Here is a 19,731-nt window from a genome sequence, read left to right as displayed (position 1 = left end):
TATATCCTATATTTCCAGAATTGTTTAGTATTTGAATAGACAGCTTAATAGTTTAAATATTTTTCTTCTTGATTTTATGAAGGAAGTATATGCTTTAGTGATATTGACAAATGTGTTATCTCATGGCAATATGACAGGTTTGCTGTAATAGTTAAAGAGCTCATATTTACCAGATTTTTAAAATCCCCCTTTTAATTACAGACATATCCAGAGTAAATTAGAAACATCCAGAAGTGAAATTAGACTTCCCACAAGAAGTTGGGAGTGACTCATGAAAGAATCTTAGCTTAGAGCTACAAGAGGATTGGACCCGTTTGGGTTTCTTTGCTGGTTAGGTCTCCAGACTTGTGGTTGAAAACGACAGGCTGATGCACCAAAAAGAGGCCTGCTTACAGACGCTGGAGCATCACAAGGGGAGAAATCAGGCAGCCTTTCACTGATATATTTATGTTTAAGCTGAGTTTTCAGCGACCAAAATTGGGCAATGATCTCTACAACGTTTTCAAACAACCAGAGTTCTGTTCTAGCCCCCTTTTTGTTGCACTACAACTGCAGCTGGGAACAGCTGAAGCCCAGGGTGCAGATCTTTATGGACGCAGACTGCCACATCCACACATACCCCCTCACCCCTCCACGAGGAGGAGGAGAAGAGCTAGTGGGTTCACACCAGCGACCTTTCGGTTAGCCACCTAGAGCTTATCCATGGTGCCACCAGGGCTCCTCCCACTAGCCTTTGTAGTTTGACAACTTGTAGACTCTTTTTCTTCTGTGCAAATCAGTTTTGGATTCCTAGTAGTACAAACATTATCTGAGATCAAGCAGCTATAAAAATTGTGGCTAAAAGTCATTTGAGTTGAGATAATAATTGACTCTATTTCATTTCTGCATCTAGGTACTTTCAGATATTATTTCCATTTCATTGTCAGGCTGTAATCATAAAATCAAAAGATTCCCCAATCTTCTGCCCAAATGGTATAGCTCAGCATACAGCCTACTAGTCGTTCAGTCCTACTGGCTATTTACAATCAACTCAGATGTGTTAAGTGTGTGTACTTTGGGGGTGATTTATCAAGCTTTTGAATTGCAATGGAGAGAACAAGAGAAAAGGCATGGATTCGTCAACCAATGTGTACAGATGGGAAGAGAGAACAACATGGAGAGAGAAGGATCTCGGAAGAGAACCGAACGATCTGGGCTTGATTGACTATGTCTGTACCACTTTGATGTAATGACATTTCTACAGATCTGCGCTCATAAACTTGTACCACTAAGTCAAAAAAAAGCACACAGAATACAATTATCTTATAAACTTTCTTCTTACTGACCAAATGATAGATGCATGATCATTACTTTTTCTTTTACTATCCCAAACAAATAGGAAACACAAATTCAGAGAAAAGAATGTTCACTTACAACTTGAAGCAAAGAAAGGTACCCGAATCCTACATTATCAAAGTTCACTTTCACATTTTTCCATCGGGCAGTCTCATTTCTCTCTATGAGTTTTAGGCAATCAGAATGATTATTCACTTCGGAGATGTCAAACATGTTACCAGTTGTGGTGTTAATACAGTGGTAGAATTTGCCAGCAAACAAATTTACGCCCATGATGCTGAAAATTAGCCAGAATATAAGACAAACCAGAAGCACATTCATGATGGATGGAATTGCTCCTAAAAGGGCATTCACAACCACCTAATACACAAATGGAAAAAAAGAAGAGTCAGAGTTCTTATTGGTTAAAAATGAAAAAAGAAAAAATACATTCCCTTAGTAACCTTTAATCTTTTCTATTGAGCAATTGTTCTAGGATATTTTAAAGTAAAATTAAAGAAAATCTTGAAACTTATTCTTTCATAAGCAATACATTCAAGGTTACAGATATAGGCATTATAACAAAGAAATAACCAAAAAAAATAGGAGCGAGTACTGAAAGATTAAAGAAAAACCAACATCAGAATAACATGCTGCCCAGTCAGGTCAGAATAGGTTTTCACTACACAATAGAGAACTGGGAATCCTAATGCGGAAGACTGATTCACTAAAAAAGGCAACATATTAAAGAGCAAAAACTGAAATGCGTGGACATGAGTTGACCTGGCCAATAAAATACTTAAAATTTTTTTAATTCAGGTGTATAAGTATAAAATTTTTATTAAATACCTACTGTAATTTTGTCCTTAATTATTCATGCATTGCTATGACTAATAATCATTTTTGCATAAGAAGCAAGACAATTTAGCATTATGTATTTCATTAGATCATCGCATCGTTTATTTCAAGCTCCAGTCATGTCAGCTGTTTCATTTACTGAGTTTAATGCAATAAACTTCTTTTAAATGAAACCTGAAATTTTAGTTTCTCTGAGAAAGGAGGGGTGCCATACATTGTCCCCAAATCCATTGGAAGGACATCAGTTTCTGTGCTAAGTCGTTATCTACTTGTATTTTTCCCCATACAAGTATAGTTCTCCTATTAGCTTGATGGTCAGTGCCCCTTGTCATCTTTGCTACAATGGTAAGGATGGCTGTCGTAACTTCATCTCCCGCTCCATCACCACCCTCTCCCCAGTGCTTATTGGAGCCCCAGGGGAGGGAGGGGCTCAAAGTAAAGGAAGAGTCCTAGAACTGGAGGCGAATGTGCTTCAGACTTGACATTAGTAACGAACTTTCATTCTACCTGGTATACTTCTATTGTTCTCGTTACTTGGAGCAGGCATCACAAAACCATGGTTATTATATCTGCCATTTAATGCCAGCACATTTTAGAATAAATGGGTTTTTTTTTAAATTACCTCTCTGAAAAGTATATTTACATATAGGTATGTATGTATGCGTAAGGCAAGTCCTTATGTTTCTGAGTCCTGTTTAAAATCTCTAAAGAAACCTTGACTTTCTGAAGATACAAACAGTATGAGAAAGAGGCCACAGGAAATAATAGAACTATTAATGACTAAGGTAGGGAAACGAGGAAGGAAAAATAAAACTGAGCTGTCACCCAGGCAGAACCAGATGGTGTGGTTTACATAGTATGCCAACCTGGTACCTGATCCTATTCCATATCCTGTTTGGCTATCCTCATTAATAAAACCAATCTAATGAGCCCCTGTTCTCTGCTTCTTTTTAAATACATTTGATTTCAACCTAACTTAATATAATTATCTTTCTTTTGGATGAGAGGTTTGAAACCCGAATTCAAGTTATTATCCCTTTCGATTCTTTTCAGAACATGTTGGTTACCATCCAGATTAAAAAGCTGTGTCGATTATTTACAGATAGTACATGTTCACATGTATGTTTAAACACAAAATCCAATTTAGAGTGTCACCCACACCTTTTGGGTTTTCTTTCATGGTCATCTGAAGGTTTTACCCTTCTTTCTTCAAAACCATTCTCACCTCAACTTCTTTTCCATTTTCCATTGAACAATCCTAGTTAGTTTATGCCAGCACTTTGGTTCCTTTTGGTCTTCCTTGACTAGATGCCAAATGAATGAACCTCCACAAATTCCATGTTCAGAAGACCATCTTTGAAATTACCTAAGGAATCCCCACTGTGTATAAATGCTTTTCTTTACCTTGGTCTTCAAATCCTTCGTTTCTACTTCTCATTTCCCTGTCCACTCTGCTTTGTGTCAATCCCACTAAGCTCATAACGAGGCGCTGAACATTCTGTAGAGCTGAGATGCCCGCACTTCCTCCCCTTTAGAGAAACTCCCTTTGAAGATGGGTGCTATTTCAAATAGCACTTTGGTCATGGAGTCTACCTCGCTCCTCAGTTTAGTTCTTGCAGAATCCCAGGACTGGCAGGACCCTGAGACTATTTAGCATTGTGCTCTCATTCAACACAGTTGAACAGTGAAGCCAAATGGGCTGCTTTCAGAAAGGACAGCAGCAGTAGAACCACAGGTTTTCTGTCTCCCTCTGTGCTTCAGCCGAGACTTGCTCCCTGGTGTGTGGTAGCGATGTTTCTCTCTGAGGGTAAGTCAGAACGTTCTATAAAACCCTACAGGCCTTGATTAAACAAAAACATCAACATTTGAGCCTTTGAATGTCTTGGTCCTCTATCTAGGTGTATGCATGCCTGAAGGTAGTGTTTCTATCTCTCCGAACGGTCCCCAGAGAATGTTCTGTTCTCCCATGGACACCACTCAAAACTGCAGTTGTGAGCTCCTCAAGAGACTTCATCCATGTTCCTTTCCAATGCTTTTGAGGTTTGGAAATAAAAAGGAAACGGAAGGGCACATGCGATTGCGTGGTGGTAAAATTTCCCGGTAGAAGTCTTGTAGGACGGAGGCCCTCACTACCGTCTAAGAATGAGTAGGTGTAATCTCCTGGTGGAAAACAAACCCGAAAACCAGACACAAAGCTCCTGGTCTTTTTCTCACCAGTGAAGTTTTCAGTTTCTTAAAAGTTTTTTTTTTTTATTAGGCCCCTTGTTCTTCTTTTGTCCTTCATTAAGGCTTTTCAGGTTTTTCCTTTTTACTTTTTCCCCTTCCACCTTTTCTTCCCTCCCCTTCCCCTTACCGTTTTTTTTCACCTTTTTTGCTTTGGGTTGACTTGGCCCGTTGGTTCCCTTTGGAGTTCTTTTTTAAATTGGGGGCTTTTTTTAAAAATTTAGGGACCCCCACCAGGCTTCCCCCTTTTTTTTTCTTGAGGGACGTGTCTGCAGCCATACACTGCTCACAAAGACATGTTTACGCATGTTTTGCATGGAGCAGACTCTTTTGACATACCCTCATATATTAAAGTTATTTGTATTCCTGATAGCTTATAACTTAAAAAATTAAGATGGCAAAGTATATTTCTGAATTCTCCAGTGCTGTGAGTATTTTGAATGTAGGACTATAACAGAATGATTTGAATATTAAAAAAATCCAAACACCCTGCCATTGAATCAATTCCAACTCACAGCAATCTTACAGAGCAGGGTAGAAATGCCCCCATGGGTTTCTGAGACTACAGCTCTGTACAGGAGTAGAAAGTCTTGTTTTGTTCTCTATAGAAATCTGAAAATGGCTAAATAAATGGATGATTGAATGAAATAAGTATATCTAGCTTAGTAACATGTATTAGTTGACACTTTTAAAAACTGTTTATTCTAACTGTTGGTAGAGAATAATCAAAGAGCTCAGTACACTTGGTGCTTAAGTAAAATATATGGCAGGTCCTCTCCGGAACAGGAATTAGATTTGCCTGAAAATTGACTCTACAAGTTTCAGGACTCCAGCAGGCCCTTTGCAGCGATGCATTGCTGTATAATTATTTGTGGCTTTGGCACTTGTTTGGCCTGAGGAAAGTTTTGTTTTCAATAAGATAAAAAGAATTTATCTTAGAAAACATACGGCATATTATGGGGGGATTTACTATACAAAAGTGCTTTTATGAGTTCATTAAATCAGGCAATGAAGGAGCATAGAAATGAGTTTCTTTTCCCAAGAGCCCCACACCACCCCATGCTTCAGTAGAGAGGGAAGTGTATTAACTCTCTTCAGTCCTCAGGGAGCTGCAGTAATGAGCTCTCCTGTGGTCAGTCACTAAACAAGATTGGCTTGAATAAATCGGAGCGAGCTGATTGAGGGTTCAGGCTGCATAAACGAAGATGTCTAAAAAGCAACGTCTTAGTGAATCCACACTGGACCTTGCTTCTGCTCACAAACTGTTCAAAATATCATAAAACAGAATTTCTCTAACCTGCTTCCCACTCCCCTCACTGCTCACAGTTCTCATAGAAACCTCCTCGCCTGCTGATTCTTGATCTTTGAAAAAGCAAACACTTAAAGGAGGGATGGAGCATGAAATATTCAAAATCATGTTGGGAATTTTCATGTTAATGTTTTCTTGTTACATGATTTACAAATACATTTTGACATCATTACTACTCTTAGAGTCTAACGTTTCCCTGGCAGGAATACAGGCAAGATGTGTGAGTAGGCATCAAAAGGAAGCTGGTGAGAAACCATTGTTGGGGTCGGATGTAGAGTCCAGACCTTTTCCATATCTCCAGACTACACTGGGTTGAAAGGTGTTGTTAAGGCCATTTTGGAAAGATATGATATATATTATCCAAATAAAATTCCAGTATTTTCCCCCCTCAAACGTAAAAACTCTCATTTTTATACAATAATTCTATAGTTCCTACATTTGTTTCCACTATTAAATCTTTTAAGATTTTTTGAAGTTAAAGGGTATTATTGGTGTGTGTGTGTGTGTGTGTGTGTGTGTGTGTGTGTGTTGTGGAGTTGATTCCTTGGGCAATCATACAGAGGGACCCTATCTGATGTGCCCCATAGCATTTCCTGGACGGTAATTTTTAGAGCAGCAGATTACTGTATTGTCTTTTCTCCTTAGAACCAGGTGGATGGATTTTGAACCACTGGCCTTTTGGTTAGCAGCTGAGCACAAGCTTTACACTTTACTTCACCTTGGCTCCTTGAAGAAGCTAGTTAGCAGTCACTTACCTAAGAAGTAAATATGTACACTGAATCCTATCTCACTACTCATGATAAGAGGATCTTATTTTCGAGGGGTGTTCTGTATAATTCAAATAAATGGGTATTATTATATTATTTCCCCCGTGCTTTGAAAACCTAAATTACTTGGGCTCATCCAACTCTTTCATACTATCTTTTTTTTGCCCCCACATCACATTTCTGAATAGCTACATAAACTCACACTTAAATAAAGAGAATGATCACACAATCAACATCAGTCTTAGGAAACTTGGAATATTGCACCTTAGCCTCTGCACACCTTTTGAGAAAGCAAAAATTAACTTCTGGTTCCAAGAGGACAATTTTCAGGACTCAGACCTGGGTACTTAAAAAGGACAGTGCATATGCCTCAAACAGTGTCATAGGATAGACAAGTTAAAATTTTCACGCAATCATTCTACCCAAGGGTTTTCCACCCACCAACGATATCAAATAATATCCCACAAATGGATAACTCAAAATGCACACACTGAGTACTTTTCAATACAACTTAATATAAGGGAATCCACCATTGGAACTAAAACCCACAGCAGGTAAATCCATAAAGGTATGCTTTTAAAAGAGACTTTCAGATCTCTGAAAGGAGGGCATTCGAAGGTCAGTAGGCTATTGTCCTTACTGCGGCACAATGGCAGCGTTCCCCCTCCCCCCCTCGCCCCACTACATAGAAGTCCCAGCGAAAGGAGGAAAGGCAGCAAAAGGGTAATACAGTACCCATACGAAAGGGCTGAGGGGAGGAACCAGCGCTCCACCCCATCCAAGTTGGAGCAAGATTACCCTATATGAAATAGAAATATATAGTTTGTTATCAGTTAGAAATCGGATATGACAGAACATTTGCTGTTACTTTTGTATATGATGCTCTCTGTCTCTTGCCTATCAATGAAGACTTGAGTGCTTTTGAAATAGATGGTATTAAGATTTCCTAGATTAGGAAAATTAAAAATACAAATTTCAGTACATATTGCATTTTACTTTCTATAGTTACGACATCAATTCACTCAGTTCAGGTTTACGGGTTGAAAAATTTGGACTGGAAATTTGAAATACAATAAATGTTTAAGAGCTGTCAGCCAGAAATGAGCACAAAGCATGCGAGAACACAAAGTGCAACGAGGTGGTCATCTACTGATTATGGTCTGACGCGGTATCCAGCACCGGACAGCATGCTGTACTTAGTAATGTGGCGTAAAAGCACATGCTTTGACAAAATGACATAGCAGAAATAAAATGAGTGGCTGATTGTGGCTTTAATAAAGCTATTGCAATTTTATCCCACTATGGAACATAAATGAGAGTTTCTGAATATATTCAAATCTCATCTCCAATTACCATCATTACTCTATCCATCCTCACCATCATATGGTTATGGTTGTACAAAGTGGAAAAAAAATTCAAACACTAGAAAGAAAAAGATTTTAAAAAACAGAATCTGTTCTAAAGTTATTTTGTCTCTACAATGCCAAACAGATTTCGAGGTGGACTACTGAGTGGCGTGTTTAGGCTGCCATTGTGAGGCACGGAGCCATGTTCCTAAATCTCACCATCAACCAGCATTCGTAAGGAGCTTGATTTGAAAACCGTAAGTTACGGAAACTCACCTCTTCCTTGTTGTGTAAAAAGTGATAATTCATTCATAATTGTGGTTAAGGTGATTTCTGTAAGAATTAAAAGTTGACCCATAATATCAACTTTGTTAAGGAAATAAAGTATTATGTACAGGGCTATTTGACTATTAAATTCGTGGATTTAATAAAACTTCCCAAAGGTCAACTTTCTAATGTCTGTAAGGGCTTCTGGGAGCTCTGGAGGCGCAGTGGTTGGTGCTGGGCTGCTAACAGAGAGGCTGGTGGTGTGAGCCCCCAGCCCGCTGGGTAAGAGAAAGAAATGGAAGCCAGATTCCTCCCAGGGCTCCCCTGGCATCGAGCGCATGCAGATTTATAGCGTTCCTCTGAGACGGAGAAGAACCGCTCCTCAGAGCGTCCCAGGCTTCAGATCTTCCCACAAGCAGACTGCCGCATCTTCCTCCCACGGAGGAGCGGTTGGGCCCAAGAGGTGACCTTTTGGTCAGCAGTCCAATGCTGACTCGCGGTCCAGCCTGGGCTCAGTCCCTACGGATTACAACCTTGGAAACCCCGGCGAGCAGTTCTGCTCAGTCTTTGCGGGGTTAGTAAGCTTGAATTGGGTTGATGGCAACCGATTTCGATTTGGTTTAGAAGAACCTCAGATGTTCCACATTGTTGAGCTTTCAGAAGCCTTTCAAAATGATTTCAAGTAGAAAATAACAAAAGAGTAAAAAGTTACTATTTCATTAACTTTTAAATACCTCTGGAGATAATTTTTTTCTTTCTTTTTTTTATCGTTTAACTGGGGGCTCTTACAGCTCTTATCACAATCCATCCATCCATCCATTGTGCCAATCACATTTGTACCTATGTTGCCATCATCATTCTCATAACATTTCCTTTCTACTTGAGCCTTGGTATCAGCTCTTTATCCGTCTCTATGAACCCTTAATAATTTATAAATTTGTTTCCATGTTTTACACCAACTGCTGTCTCCCTTCACTCACTTTTCTAATGTCCGTCCCCCTGAGAGGGGGTCATATGTCAATCAGTTCCCCCTTTGGAGAGGATTTCTAATGCAATTTTAGTCACAGTGTGAGTCAGATATCGGTGAGAAGTAAAATAAGATTGTTCATATTTATTATGTTAAATTGTTTCTAATGGAAAATATTTTCATATATGTTAAGGAAAATGATGGCAAGTTTTGCTCTTATATAGAGGCATTTATGATAAAATTTATTTTATAACCCCCCCAAAATAAATTAATACTTTAAATTACCAAAAGATTGATATTTACATATTATCTTAGTTCCTATAATCCTAAATTCACCATAGCTCAACTCACTGCCAACAAATAGATTCTGACTCATAGTGACCCTATAGAACAGGGTAGAAGAACTTCCACAGGATTTCGAAGACTGCAAATCTATTCATGGTTCTCCTGTACAGCAGCTGGTGGGTATGAACTGCCTACCTTGTGGTTAGCAGGCCAACACTGAACCATCAGGTCAGGGCTCCTTAACTTCACCTTAGGTTAAAAAAGAACAGTATTGTCTACTAGAATTAAAGTTAATTCATCAGCTTTGTTTAGATAAAACAAAACTTTATCTTCTTAAAATAGAGCTAAATTTTCATATTGTGTATCTTCTGTGGATTATTTCCCACTTAAGAAGACTAATGCAGTTAGAAATTGAGGCTATACAAAATAAAACTTTTTTTAAAGTTAAAGATTCCATTAACTTTTTTTTATCTACCTGTGAATATATTCAAATAATGCAAACTTGAATATTATAAAGAATCTTTGAATATATTTTTGAAAATCAGAGTTTGGCATTTTACAGACAAAAAGTTTGACAGCTTTTAATATTTTCTTTTATGCATCTCCTTAGGCAAACATAAAATTCACATTATTTTCAATGAAACTCATTAAGGTTAGTTGGTCACCACAAATAAGAAGGATATGCCTCAGAATGTACTTTCAATGGTTATTATTTTATTATTTGACATTCTAATTTTCTAGTGCAGCTACTTTTTGTACACAGATTTGTCAGGAAACTCCCAGGATGGATTAAGAAATAAGGTCATTTTAATAATAAGCATAGCTGGTAAATGATACTATATCATTTCAAGGGGGTAGGCCTAAGTTCTCTTGCATATCTCTTTTAGGTAAATATGCAAGAGATAAACGAATAAAGTAGCAACTTTGCAAGGATTTGCCATTCCTTTTGCATGCATGGGCTTTATAGTTAAATTTTAAATTTGACTTAATTTTGGCTCTAGGTAATACTACAAGTTCTCTCTGTTTTCCTTACCCTCATTCCTTCAAATCGCGATAAGGCTCTTAAAGGCCTCAGCGCTCTCAGTGTCCTGAGCGATTTGATGGCACCGAGTTCCGAGTACCCCAAGGCATTTGCTGTTAAACTGACCAGCGACACCTGCAAACACACACACACACAATAAACAGAATTTTGTCATTCAGTGTGTTGTCACTACTTGGTACACTGACACATCCCTGGGTGGTAAACATCGTTAAGTGCTAGACTACTGACTCCAAGGTTGGTGGGTGGTGCCCACCCAAAGAGGTCTCTCCGAGAAAGGTGTGGAAGTCTCGTTCTGAAAGGTGCCAGCCATGAACATGCTATGAAGGACAATTCTTGGTAACATCTGAGGTTGCCCTGAGTCAGATTTGACTTGATGGCGAATAGGGAACCGTGCTTGCCGTGATTCAGAAGATGAATGGTTAGACATTTTAAGGAAACCTTTTACTAATCTAAGAAAACAGTTACAGTTTTAAGTAAAAAAAAGTAGGTTTGCAGACACTGATGAAAACAGGTAGGAAAACATTGAAATATTGTATGATATCTTAATTATCCACTAATACACTAGTGAAGGAACTTTTTAGGAAACAGAGGAAAACAAAGAAAGCGAACCTGGTATAAGAAAATGCCATCTGTGACCCTTTATTAAGTGTCTGTTGAATTTAGGGCTTTGTCTTGTGGTTAATTTATAAGATGCAAAATACTATAGTACCTGAAAAAAAGTAAAAGTCTAGCCCGAATTTCCACAGTCAGTATTATAAATGATAATCTTAGAAACTAATGTGTTAAATGTCTTTGAAAGGTGATGTTTGAATTCTCAATTGTTTAAAGATTATTCTTATGTAAATTATACAACTTAAAAAATAATTCCATCATAAAACATTCTCAATTTTGTGCACGAATTTACAGCTTCTGCCACAGAACCTGGCCAGGCAACAAATATTTACCATAATAAATTGATGAATGGTTTTCTTTGTATGAAAGATGTATGAAAAAAAGAAACTATATTAGATATCACATTCTCTAAATCATAGATGCCCAAAGTTAATTGGCCCATGCTCTATTTTCCCTATTATGATATGATGAAGAAATTATTCTTCTAAAGGTTCCTCTCATTCATTCATTTTCTGATGGCATTATTAAGCTTCTCAAATGGCTTTGACTTGCCTTTGTTCAGAATCAAGGAGCTATTAAAACATGCTGAACTGTTAGCTCCAGAACTCCTTTCTGTAAGAAAAGGGCAGTCTCTTTAGAATAAGACTGCTGCCTATATATCTCTGATATCCGGATGTATTTGTCCAAAGTCAAACATATGCTAGATCCATAAGATGAAACATGATATTTTGCTTAACAAATCCATAGGCCTCACTTGGGTTAAATGAGGTGTGAGGATTTGGATTACAAACTCTGTGAGTAGCTAATTGGTACACTCTCTGCTCCGCAATCCTAGTCTATGAAATGCCTTCAAAAAGCTCATGGAACAAACAACAACTTTGCATGGATTTTAAAAAAACTGTACCAAAAAACCCTCATACTAACTTATTCTAACCTATCTGAATGGGGTCTATTCTGTGACACGAATGAAGATAAGACATCAGTTGGAAAAAGAGTCCGTATCACAACCATGGCTTCTGCCACTATTGCAAGAAGTACACACAGTTACGGTCAGTGATGCTTGGGTGGAAGAATAAAGAAAATGGTGAAATCAAAATGAAAACGTTTATAGCAACAATGTGCCCCCCAATTAGCAGTTTATAAATGGCAACTTGTTTTTAAAGAAGGGACCGGAGGCTGTTGAAAACGAAGCCTGACAGCTGACCATCCACATCCATTTGCGAGGAAGTAGTCTTATCCTTGCTCTCAGAGGCCGAGCCATTCACAATAGAAACTACAGCTGTCTCCACAGGCATCTCAACCGCTACAACTTACACCATTCTGACAGAAAAAGCAAATCAAACAAAATCCTGCTTGATGACTGGGGAAGCTATTGCACCCCATCAACTGAAGATAAGAGCCAAGCTGTCAATGGAAATTTTAAACAAGTAGGATCAGGATCCTGAGCATTTCTTGGAGGAATGATTTATAGGAGACAAAACACGGCTTTACCAGTCGGATCCTGAGAGAAAGAAAAGGGTGTCTGACCTATAAAGTTATATCACCTCGGAAACTCTACTGGAGGAGGTCTAATGTGTATAGGGTTGTTATTTGTCTAAATCCACTGGATGGAATAGGTGGATTATATTTATAAAGGAGTTAGACCATTCCCTCTACCATCCTTACCATCACTTTTTATTGAGCCTTCAATAACGTACTGTCACCATTTTCCCAAGGTAGGGCCAAACAACACAATGTCACACAAACAGTGAGTAGTGGGGCTGGGATTCAAATTTGGCTCTTGAATCCCAAACCCAGCTACACACTGGGCAATCTACGTACTTTAAAAAATATATACTTCAAATTGCTTATTTTACCGCCTTCATTGAAATTTGTGGCTGTCTTTAAGCTTTTTATTCTAGATCCCACCCGCTGTCATCAAGTCCGTTCTCACGCCTAGTGACGCTGTATAACGGGTCTGAGGCGTTAGGATCTTTATGGAAGCAGACAGCCTCATCTTCCTCCTGGGGAGTGGCTGGGGAGTTTGAACTGCATCCTTTGTGGTTAACCATCCAACACTTAGCTGACAGTGCCACCTTTGGTACTAATGTAACTCTTATCTTCTAAGACCTGCACCATCACTCAGTGAGTGAACTTAGTATTTCCCCCCACAATCACAAGTCTCTTTATCTTGTGAAGGTAGAGCATATAAGCCTGGAGTACTTAGGACACCATTCATTAACTCTGTGAAGTTGTGAAAATTATTCAACCTCGTTAAATAGTTCCTTGACCATTATTCCTACTTTTTCTACTTCCCAGTTTCATTGTCCAAGGGTGAATTTTGCAAAGTATAAGTAAACAGGAAGTAGCTTTCTCTTGGTGCTCAGTTGAAATCAACCTAGCAAAGGACTCTGTAATACAGATGATTAAGAACGTACAGAAACCTTTATTTTAAAAGAGAATGTCCCATGGATATTGGTTTTCTTGGGGTGTTCTTAGTAAGTAGCATGCTAGGGAAAACAGCACACTGATTGGAAATGAACTATTTCAGATTAACATAGAAACAAGACACACTACCTTAAATAGTATAAAAAATATGGATGATACCTACATCGACAATTAAGAAGTCAAGCCAACACCAAGCATTGGTGAAATATGTTTGATAGCCATATGCCACCCATTTTAGAAGCATTTCCAGAATGAAAATATAAGTGAAGACCTTGTCAGCATATTCCAACATAGTCTTAATTGTCTTTCGCTGATCAATATAGATGTCTTCAAAGGCCTATAATGAAAAAATTATACATTTTAGCTTTCAAATACTATTGTAGTTTATAATCTTTTTCTTATTTAGCCAACCATCCACCCAGTCACCCACCCACCCACCCACCCACCTACCTAACTACCTACCTACCCACCTACCTATGAAGCTATGAGAGCAGGAACTTGACAGGACAGCTTGGGTTTTCTGACTCTCACAAGTCTTCCCTCTTTCACAGGCACTCACCACTTTCCTCCCTCGCTTTCTATTAAGAATCCTACCACATAAACACCCAAGGATATTTCTATCTTTGAGAAATGTCTGCCTCACATAGGTTTTGAAGGTTTTGCTACATCTATCTAATATCGCTGAAATAGGAGGCCAGAAGAGTAATAGCTGTTGCTTATTAAAGGCTTTTTAATTATTCAATAAGGGGAAAGTTAGACTCTTCATGACTAAACATTCAGAGGATAGGCAGGAACTCATAATTTCAAGAATTAGTTTGACTCCCTTAAGAAGTAAATAGTTCTTGATGCTGAAGTACAATGTAATTTCTCGAAGCAGAATGTAATTGATCACCACACTGCTGGTTTCAATAAAAATCTAGATTCATCTCTTTTCCTAGTTCTTTACTTTGTTCATAGTTTATATTTCTCAGTGGAGATATGAGGTGACAACAATGGTAAAATAAAATGCCTTCTCATTTGAACCAGAATATGTCTCCTTATAATATTAAACACTCTCAGGTACTTTGTAGCTAAGCACACATTTTCTCGGTGATGACAGTATATTTCTTGTCTTACATGACTTCTAGAGAAAGCCTATTTCATCAGAGAAATAGACAGGAGGTCCAAGGGCCTGTTAGAATTACAAGTTTAATCGGAACATAAATGTAATGTGTTTCAATTAGGCAATTTCTTCTTTGCTGTCTCTTTTCTTTCAATCTTTACCTACCTGTGTACCTACTTACCTGCCAGTCTCCCTCTTTCTCTTCCTCACTCCCTCCTTTCTTTTATATCATCCAGTTGCTAGAGTATTTCATTTGTGTCCTAACATTTTCAAAATTCTGCTATATGTACTTTATAGCTTCACAAATGATTTTCATATAAATATCAATTGATCCTACTCAAATGAACACTGTTTTATAGAGATAAACCAATCCTTAAAAGAATCACTTAGGCATGCGACCCAATATTTATTATTACTAACAGTCATCATTTCTGAGACGCAAGAGAATAATGAACACAATTAGAAAGAGGCAGAAAATGATCCCGCAGGACTCACTCAAAGAGATAGTCATAATAATACTGAGAATACTTGTATATATTAATGTGTGTGTGTGTATATATTCCCAATCACAGAACTTCTATTAGCTACCATGTGGCTGACATGCTTATTTTCTTATTAAATATGAGTAATCAAATCTCTCTCTTCTTTGGGTTAGGATGAATATAGTGAGGGGCTACATTTTATGGGATATTTAATAACAAGCAAACATTAATAAATAGCTTTCTGGAAATGTGCCTACAATAATAAAAGCAAACCCCAAAATATATAGTTGCTCCTTTTACAAATTAAGTCTATGGTGAGTCTATGGGATGAATCGATGGGTGAGTCCATGGTGAGTCTCTGAGGTGAAGCAATTAAAAGGTCATTGGGTACTAGGACAATGCAGTAGAAAGGAGACATTGGTATTCTAGAATTTAAAATATTCATACTGTGGTTGGTGTTCTGTCTGTTTGTTACTCACTCACCAGAGCACCGCTGCTCAGGAGAATCATGAATACAATGAAAGTCTCAAACCAGTTGTGCTCCACAATTCGGAAGCAGGTTCTTCGCAGGTTCCACCATTGTTTTCCTCTCCCTTCTTCCACACTCACTTGACAGCATTTGAATCTTTGTACACAGCCTGCAAGCATAATGTTCATATCAGAGTAGTCAAAAGAAACTTCTGCTTCAATAATATCCTTTGCATATTCATGCTTTTTTTGGTCTTCTGCTCATTAATTATGAACGGTGAAATAATTAATTAATTATGAAGTTGTGAAAATTATTCAACCTCTTTAAATAGTTCCTGGGCCATTTATACCTACTTTTTCTATCTACTTCACAGTGTTGTTGGAAAGTATAAATCAACATAAAGTAGTTTAGTCTCAAATTCTATCAACCTCTTGCACTCAGTTACAATCATCCTAGAAAAAGACTTCTAAATATAATTTTTCAAGAATGAAGAGAAAACTTCCTTTTAAAGGAAGATCCACCTTTAATGTTGAATCTGTTGAGTGTTTGTCAAAGAGAATCCATCATTTTCAAAATTAATTTAGTGCACTCCAATGTGATTTTTCTGTCCTCGCTTTCATCTGTCACTGACTTCCTCTTGCTCCCTTAAGTCACAGTGACATTCGAACCAGCTGGACAAGTCTTTGTGAGTGTCTTTTCATCAGAGAAGAGTTGCCCCTCAGGGCTTCAAGGTTGTAGATGTCTACAGCAGCAGCATAGCCTATCTTTCTCCCATGGAGCAGCTAGTGGTTTTGAACTGCTGCCGTTTTGGTTAGCAACCCAGCACTGGGCTGTACTGGAGCTCCCACAAAGACCATACTCAATAACTCACTGCCATTGAGTTGATTCTTTCTCCTAGCAGCCCTACAGGACAGAGGAGAGTTGCTCCTTAGGTTACTCAAGACTATACATCTATGTGAGCAGACTATAGAGGATTCATCTTCGTAGTGATAGCATACAGCACACTGTACCTTGCAATGAAGGACTTTCTGGTATTCAAAACAACATCTAGGAGTATATAAGCCTAGGGAAGTGGGTCCTTGACACCCTCAACATTCCCTCAAAAGAAAAAAAAAGTGAAAGTCAAGAGTTTTCCTAAGGCTGCCACGAGTCACATCGACTTAAAGGAAATGCACAACAATGTATGCGTTAGTATTAACTATGTTATGTGGTTGTTACAGGTATCCAGCGCAATAAGGTGTCCCTTTACGCTATAGGAGTCCTGCGATACAGTGTTAAAGTGCTTCCTCAATGAATGCAACAGTCGCTCTTCCTACAAACAAAAAGGTGATGCAGCAGTTAGCCTCCGGCAAGGCTTATCACCTTGGACAGCCCATGGAGGCAGCCCTACTCTGCCCTATAGGGTCGCTATGAGTCAGAATCAACTCAGCAACAGTGGGTTTGCTTGCGTTTGTATTTTTATCCCCTAGTCCAGCAGTTCTCAACCCGTGAGTCCCAACCCCACTGGGGGTCAAATGATGCTTTCACAGGGTCACCCGATTCATAACAGTAGCAAAATTACAGTTATGAAGTAGCAACAAAAATAATTTTATGGTTGGGGTCACCACAACACGAGGAATTGTATGAAAGGGTCACGGCATTAGGAAGGTTGAGAACCACTGTTCTAGTCAGTGGAAGGTAGCTTTGAGGAAGACTTTGAACGTATCTGATTTTTGTAGGAAACATGCAGAGATGCAGGCTGAATGAATACATACATACCAGCCCTATGAGGACCAGACAACTACGTGGATAATTGGCGAATACATTCATATCGCTAAAACAAATCCCCAAGAAAATCAGATCATGAAAAATATCAGTTGTGGGGAAAAAGCAATCTCTTCTATTTATTGGCCATGTTGTACCCATTAACTACATACTGTTTAGGCAAAAGGTGTCAAGGTCAGTGCATATTTCCTGTTCCACTCAGCAAATCTTAGAAAAAAGATACATCCCTTAAGAAACAAGGTTTAGCATCAATAATTCATTTCGTTTCAGTAGTCAGAAAGTTACTTTTAGGGCAAATAACGTAAGTGAGAGACTGTATTCTGAGTAGTTTATAAAATGGCAACATATGGTAGAATTGAGGTCATGATAGTGGGGTGAAGGAAGCGCCAAGAACTAGAGGGAAGTTGTGTGTTTCATCGGTGCTCTACTGCCCCCTGGCTGGCCCTTCTCTTCCCTGTGACCCCTCTGTGAGGGGATGTCCAATTGTCTACAGATGGGCATTGGGTCTCCACTCCCCTCCCCATTCAAATCACATTGGACCGGAGCATGCACACTGCTACAGACAAGAGTCTGCAACACCAGGAATCCAGGATAGAAAAGCTCCTCAGGGACAAGGAGAGTAGAGATATCAGGGGGATTAGGGGAGGATGGGGGAGAAAGGGGAATCAATCACAAGGGTCAACCTATACCCCTCTCTCAAGGGATGAACAATGGAAAAATAGGTGAGGGGCGACAGAGGATGATGTAAGATATGAAAATAAAGGGTTTGTGGGGGAGCGAGGGGGAAGAAATGGGGAGCTGATATCAGGGATTCAAGTGGGAAGAAAATGATTTGAAAATGATGATGGCAGCCTATGTGAAAATGTGCTTGACACACTGGCTGAATGTATGGATTGTGATCAGAGATGTAAGAGCCCCCAATAAAAGTATTTTCTTAAAAGCCAAAATATTGTTAAATTATAATTTTATTCTTAAGGGCATACTTATAGACTTAGAAATGATACATTTTAGCAAGAGTCAGTCAGTCGGTTACCTGAACATAATTTTCCCCATCGTGTTCATGATGAGCAACCATAGCCAAAGAACGACCTAGACATCAGGTCCTTTTTGGTCTGCTAGCATTTTAGCGGCAAAAGAAACAGTCCGGCCATGTTGGCTCTGCTCTGGGGCAATCAGTGCTGAGTGACCACGGTGTGAAAATACACAGCTGCAAGTGGACAATTCACACAAAGATCATTTTCTTTACCTTCCGTGAAACAGGCTTCAGGTTCAAGGGTTTCTTCTGGCTCCACTACAGGTTGCTCCTCTGCGGGTGCACCAATGTCCACGGTGCTGCCTTCTGACGAGCTGCTGCTCCCATTCAGTTTCTGTGCAGGAGGACATAAAAAGCAAGTCCCTTGAACTTGGGTGATCAATGGCCTCATTAGAAACATGTTTGTACCATACATTTATTTTGCATTCTTGAAGTAAAGGGATTTTAAGTTTAGGACAAAAGAAGGTCTAAAAGAACAGAAAAAAATAAATATCATTGTCTATGTTTTCTTCATTACCCTTATTCACAATGTAGGCATAAAATCAGATTGCTGTGTTATGAAATGAAAAATGCTAACCTAACCATTGTCCTATGAATTAGGATGCATGGGAGGCTGGCAGGGCCAGAGACAGGGAAAGAAAGACAGCATCCCTACAATCCCACCTTAAAAGGTAATGATATCCTTTGTTCATTCTGAATTTTTATGTGTCATTTTTTAGTTTGCTTTGACAATCTATTACTTGTGAGGAAATACCACCTGTTGTTTTCATTTGTATAACTAATTTTCCTGGTAAAAAATGTTCAGAAGTATTTATGATAAATGTGATAAGGTCGCAGCTCACTTTATCCTAAGTCTAGCCAATTTGTTTCAAGCTGAAAACCCAAGCCTCCTCCAGCACAAACTGTTCCCAGCGATATGCCAGTGTGGCAGTGACCTTCCCTCGTGAACCTCAGCACAGCCATCTTACCCTCCCGCGCCCCGCCCGGCCTTGCCTGGGAAAGCAAATGCAGATCGCCAGCACCTGCTCCAACTCCCGATGACAGCACCCTGCCACTGGCAGTGCCAACGCCCTTTGTCTGGGTCTTGCGGTTACCTTGAGTGTAATCAGCACCTGCTCAACTCCCCTTAACTGTACAGTGGAAAACCTATTGTAGAGAAAACCTTTTGTAGAATAGCCTTTAGAGATCAGAGTGGATTGGGCATTCGCTGACACTCCGGATGCTGGCATAATAAAGAAACGTTGTCCTCTTTGACAAACATCGCCGAAGTTTCTCATTAACCTCGCCATAACAATGCTATATGTATTTTCTTTGTGCTCTTTGGGAGACATCATTATAGAAATGCACCCAGTTAAAAGATATTGATAAATTAATGATTTTAGACATATTAAATAAAATTCAGTTTCTGGTAAATACTTTAGAGTCTGAAGTATTATAAGGTGAGATAAAAATGTTTGCACAAAA

General features: G+C 38.9%; 1 protein-coding gene across 1 annotated transcript in view; it reads right to left on the bottom strand.

The window, feature by feature from the left end:
• LOC101644888 (sodium channel protein type 1 subunit alpha) overlaps nt 1-19,731 on the bottom strand; it is a 174,133-nt gene that overhangs the window by 12,327 nt on the left and 142,075 nt on the right. The window contains exons 18-22 of the mRNA XM_004703766.2: nt 18,481-18,601; nt 15,485-15,639; nt 13,581-13,754; nt 10,370-10,492; nt 1,414-1,695 (exon numbers count right to left, since the gene is read on the bottom strand). Of these exons, the coding sequence (XP_004703823.1) occupies nt 1,414-1,695; nt 10,370-10,492; nt 13,581-13,754; nt 15,485-15,639; nt 18,481-18,601 (855 nt within the window). The remainder of the gene's footprint in view (nt 1-1,413; nt 1,696-10,369; nt 10,493-13,580; nt 13,755-15,484; nt 15,640-18,480; nt 18,602-19,731) is intronic.

Source organism: Echinops telfairi, unplaced genomic scaffold (assembly GCF_000313985.2).
Source record: "Echinops telfairi isolate 266 unplaced genomic scaffold, ASM31398v2 ScPeMD7_4;HRSCAF=17, whole genome shotgun sequence".
Taxonomy (NCBI): domain Eukaryota; kingdom Metazoa; phylum Chordata; class Mammalia; order Afrosoricida; family Tenrecidae; genus Echinops; species Echinops telfairi.
Note: the sequence above shows the minus strand (reverse complement) of the source record. Positions and strands in the feature narration are given on the sequence as shown.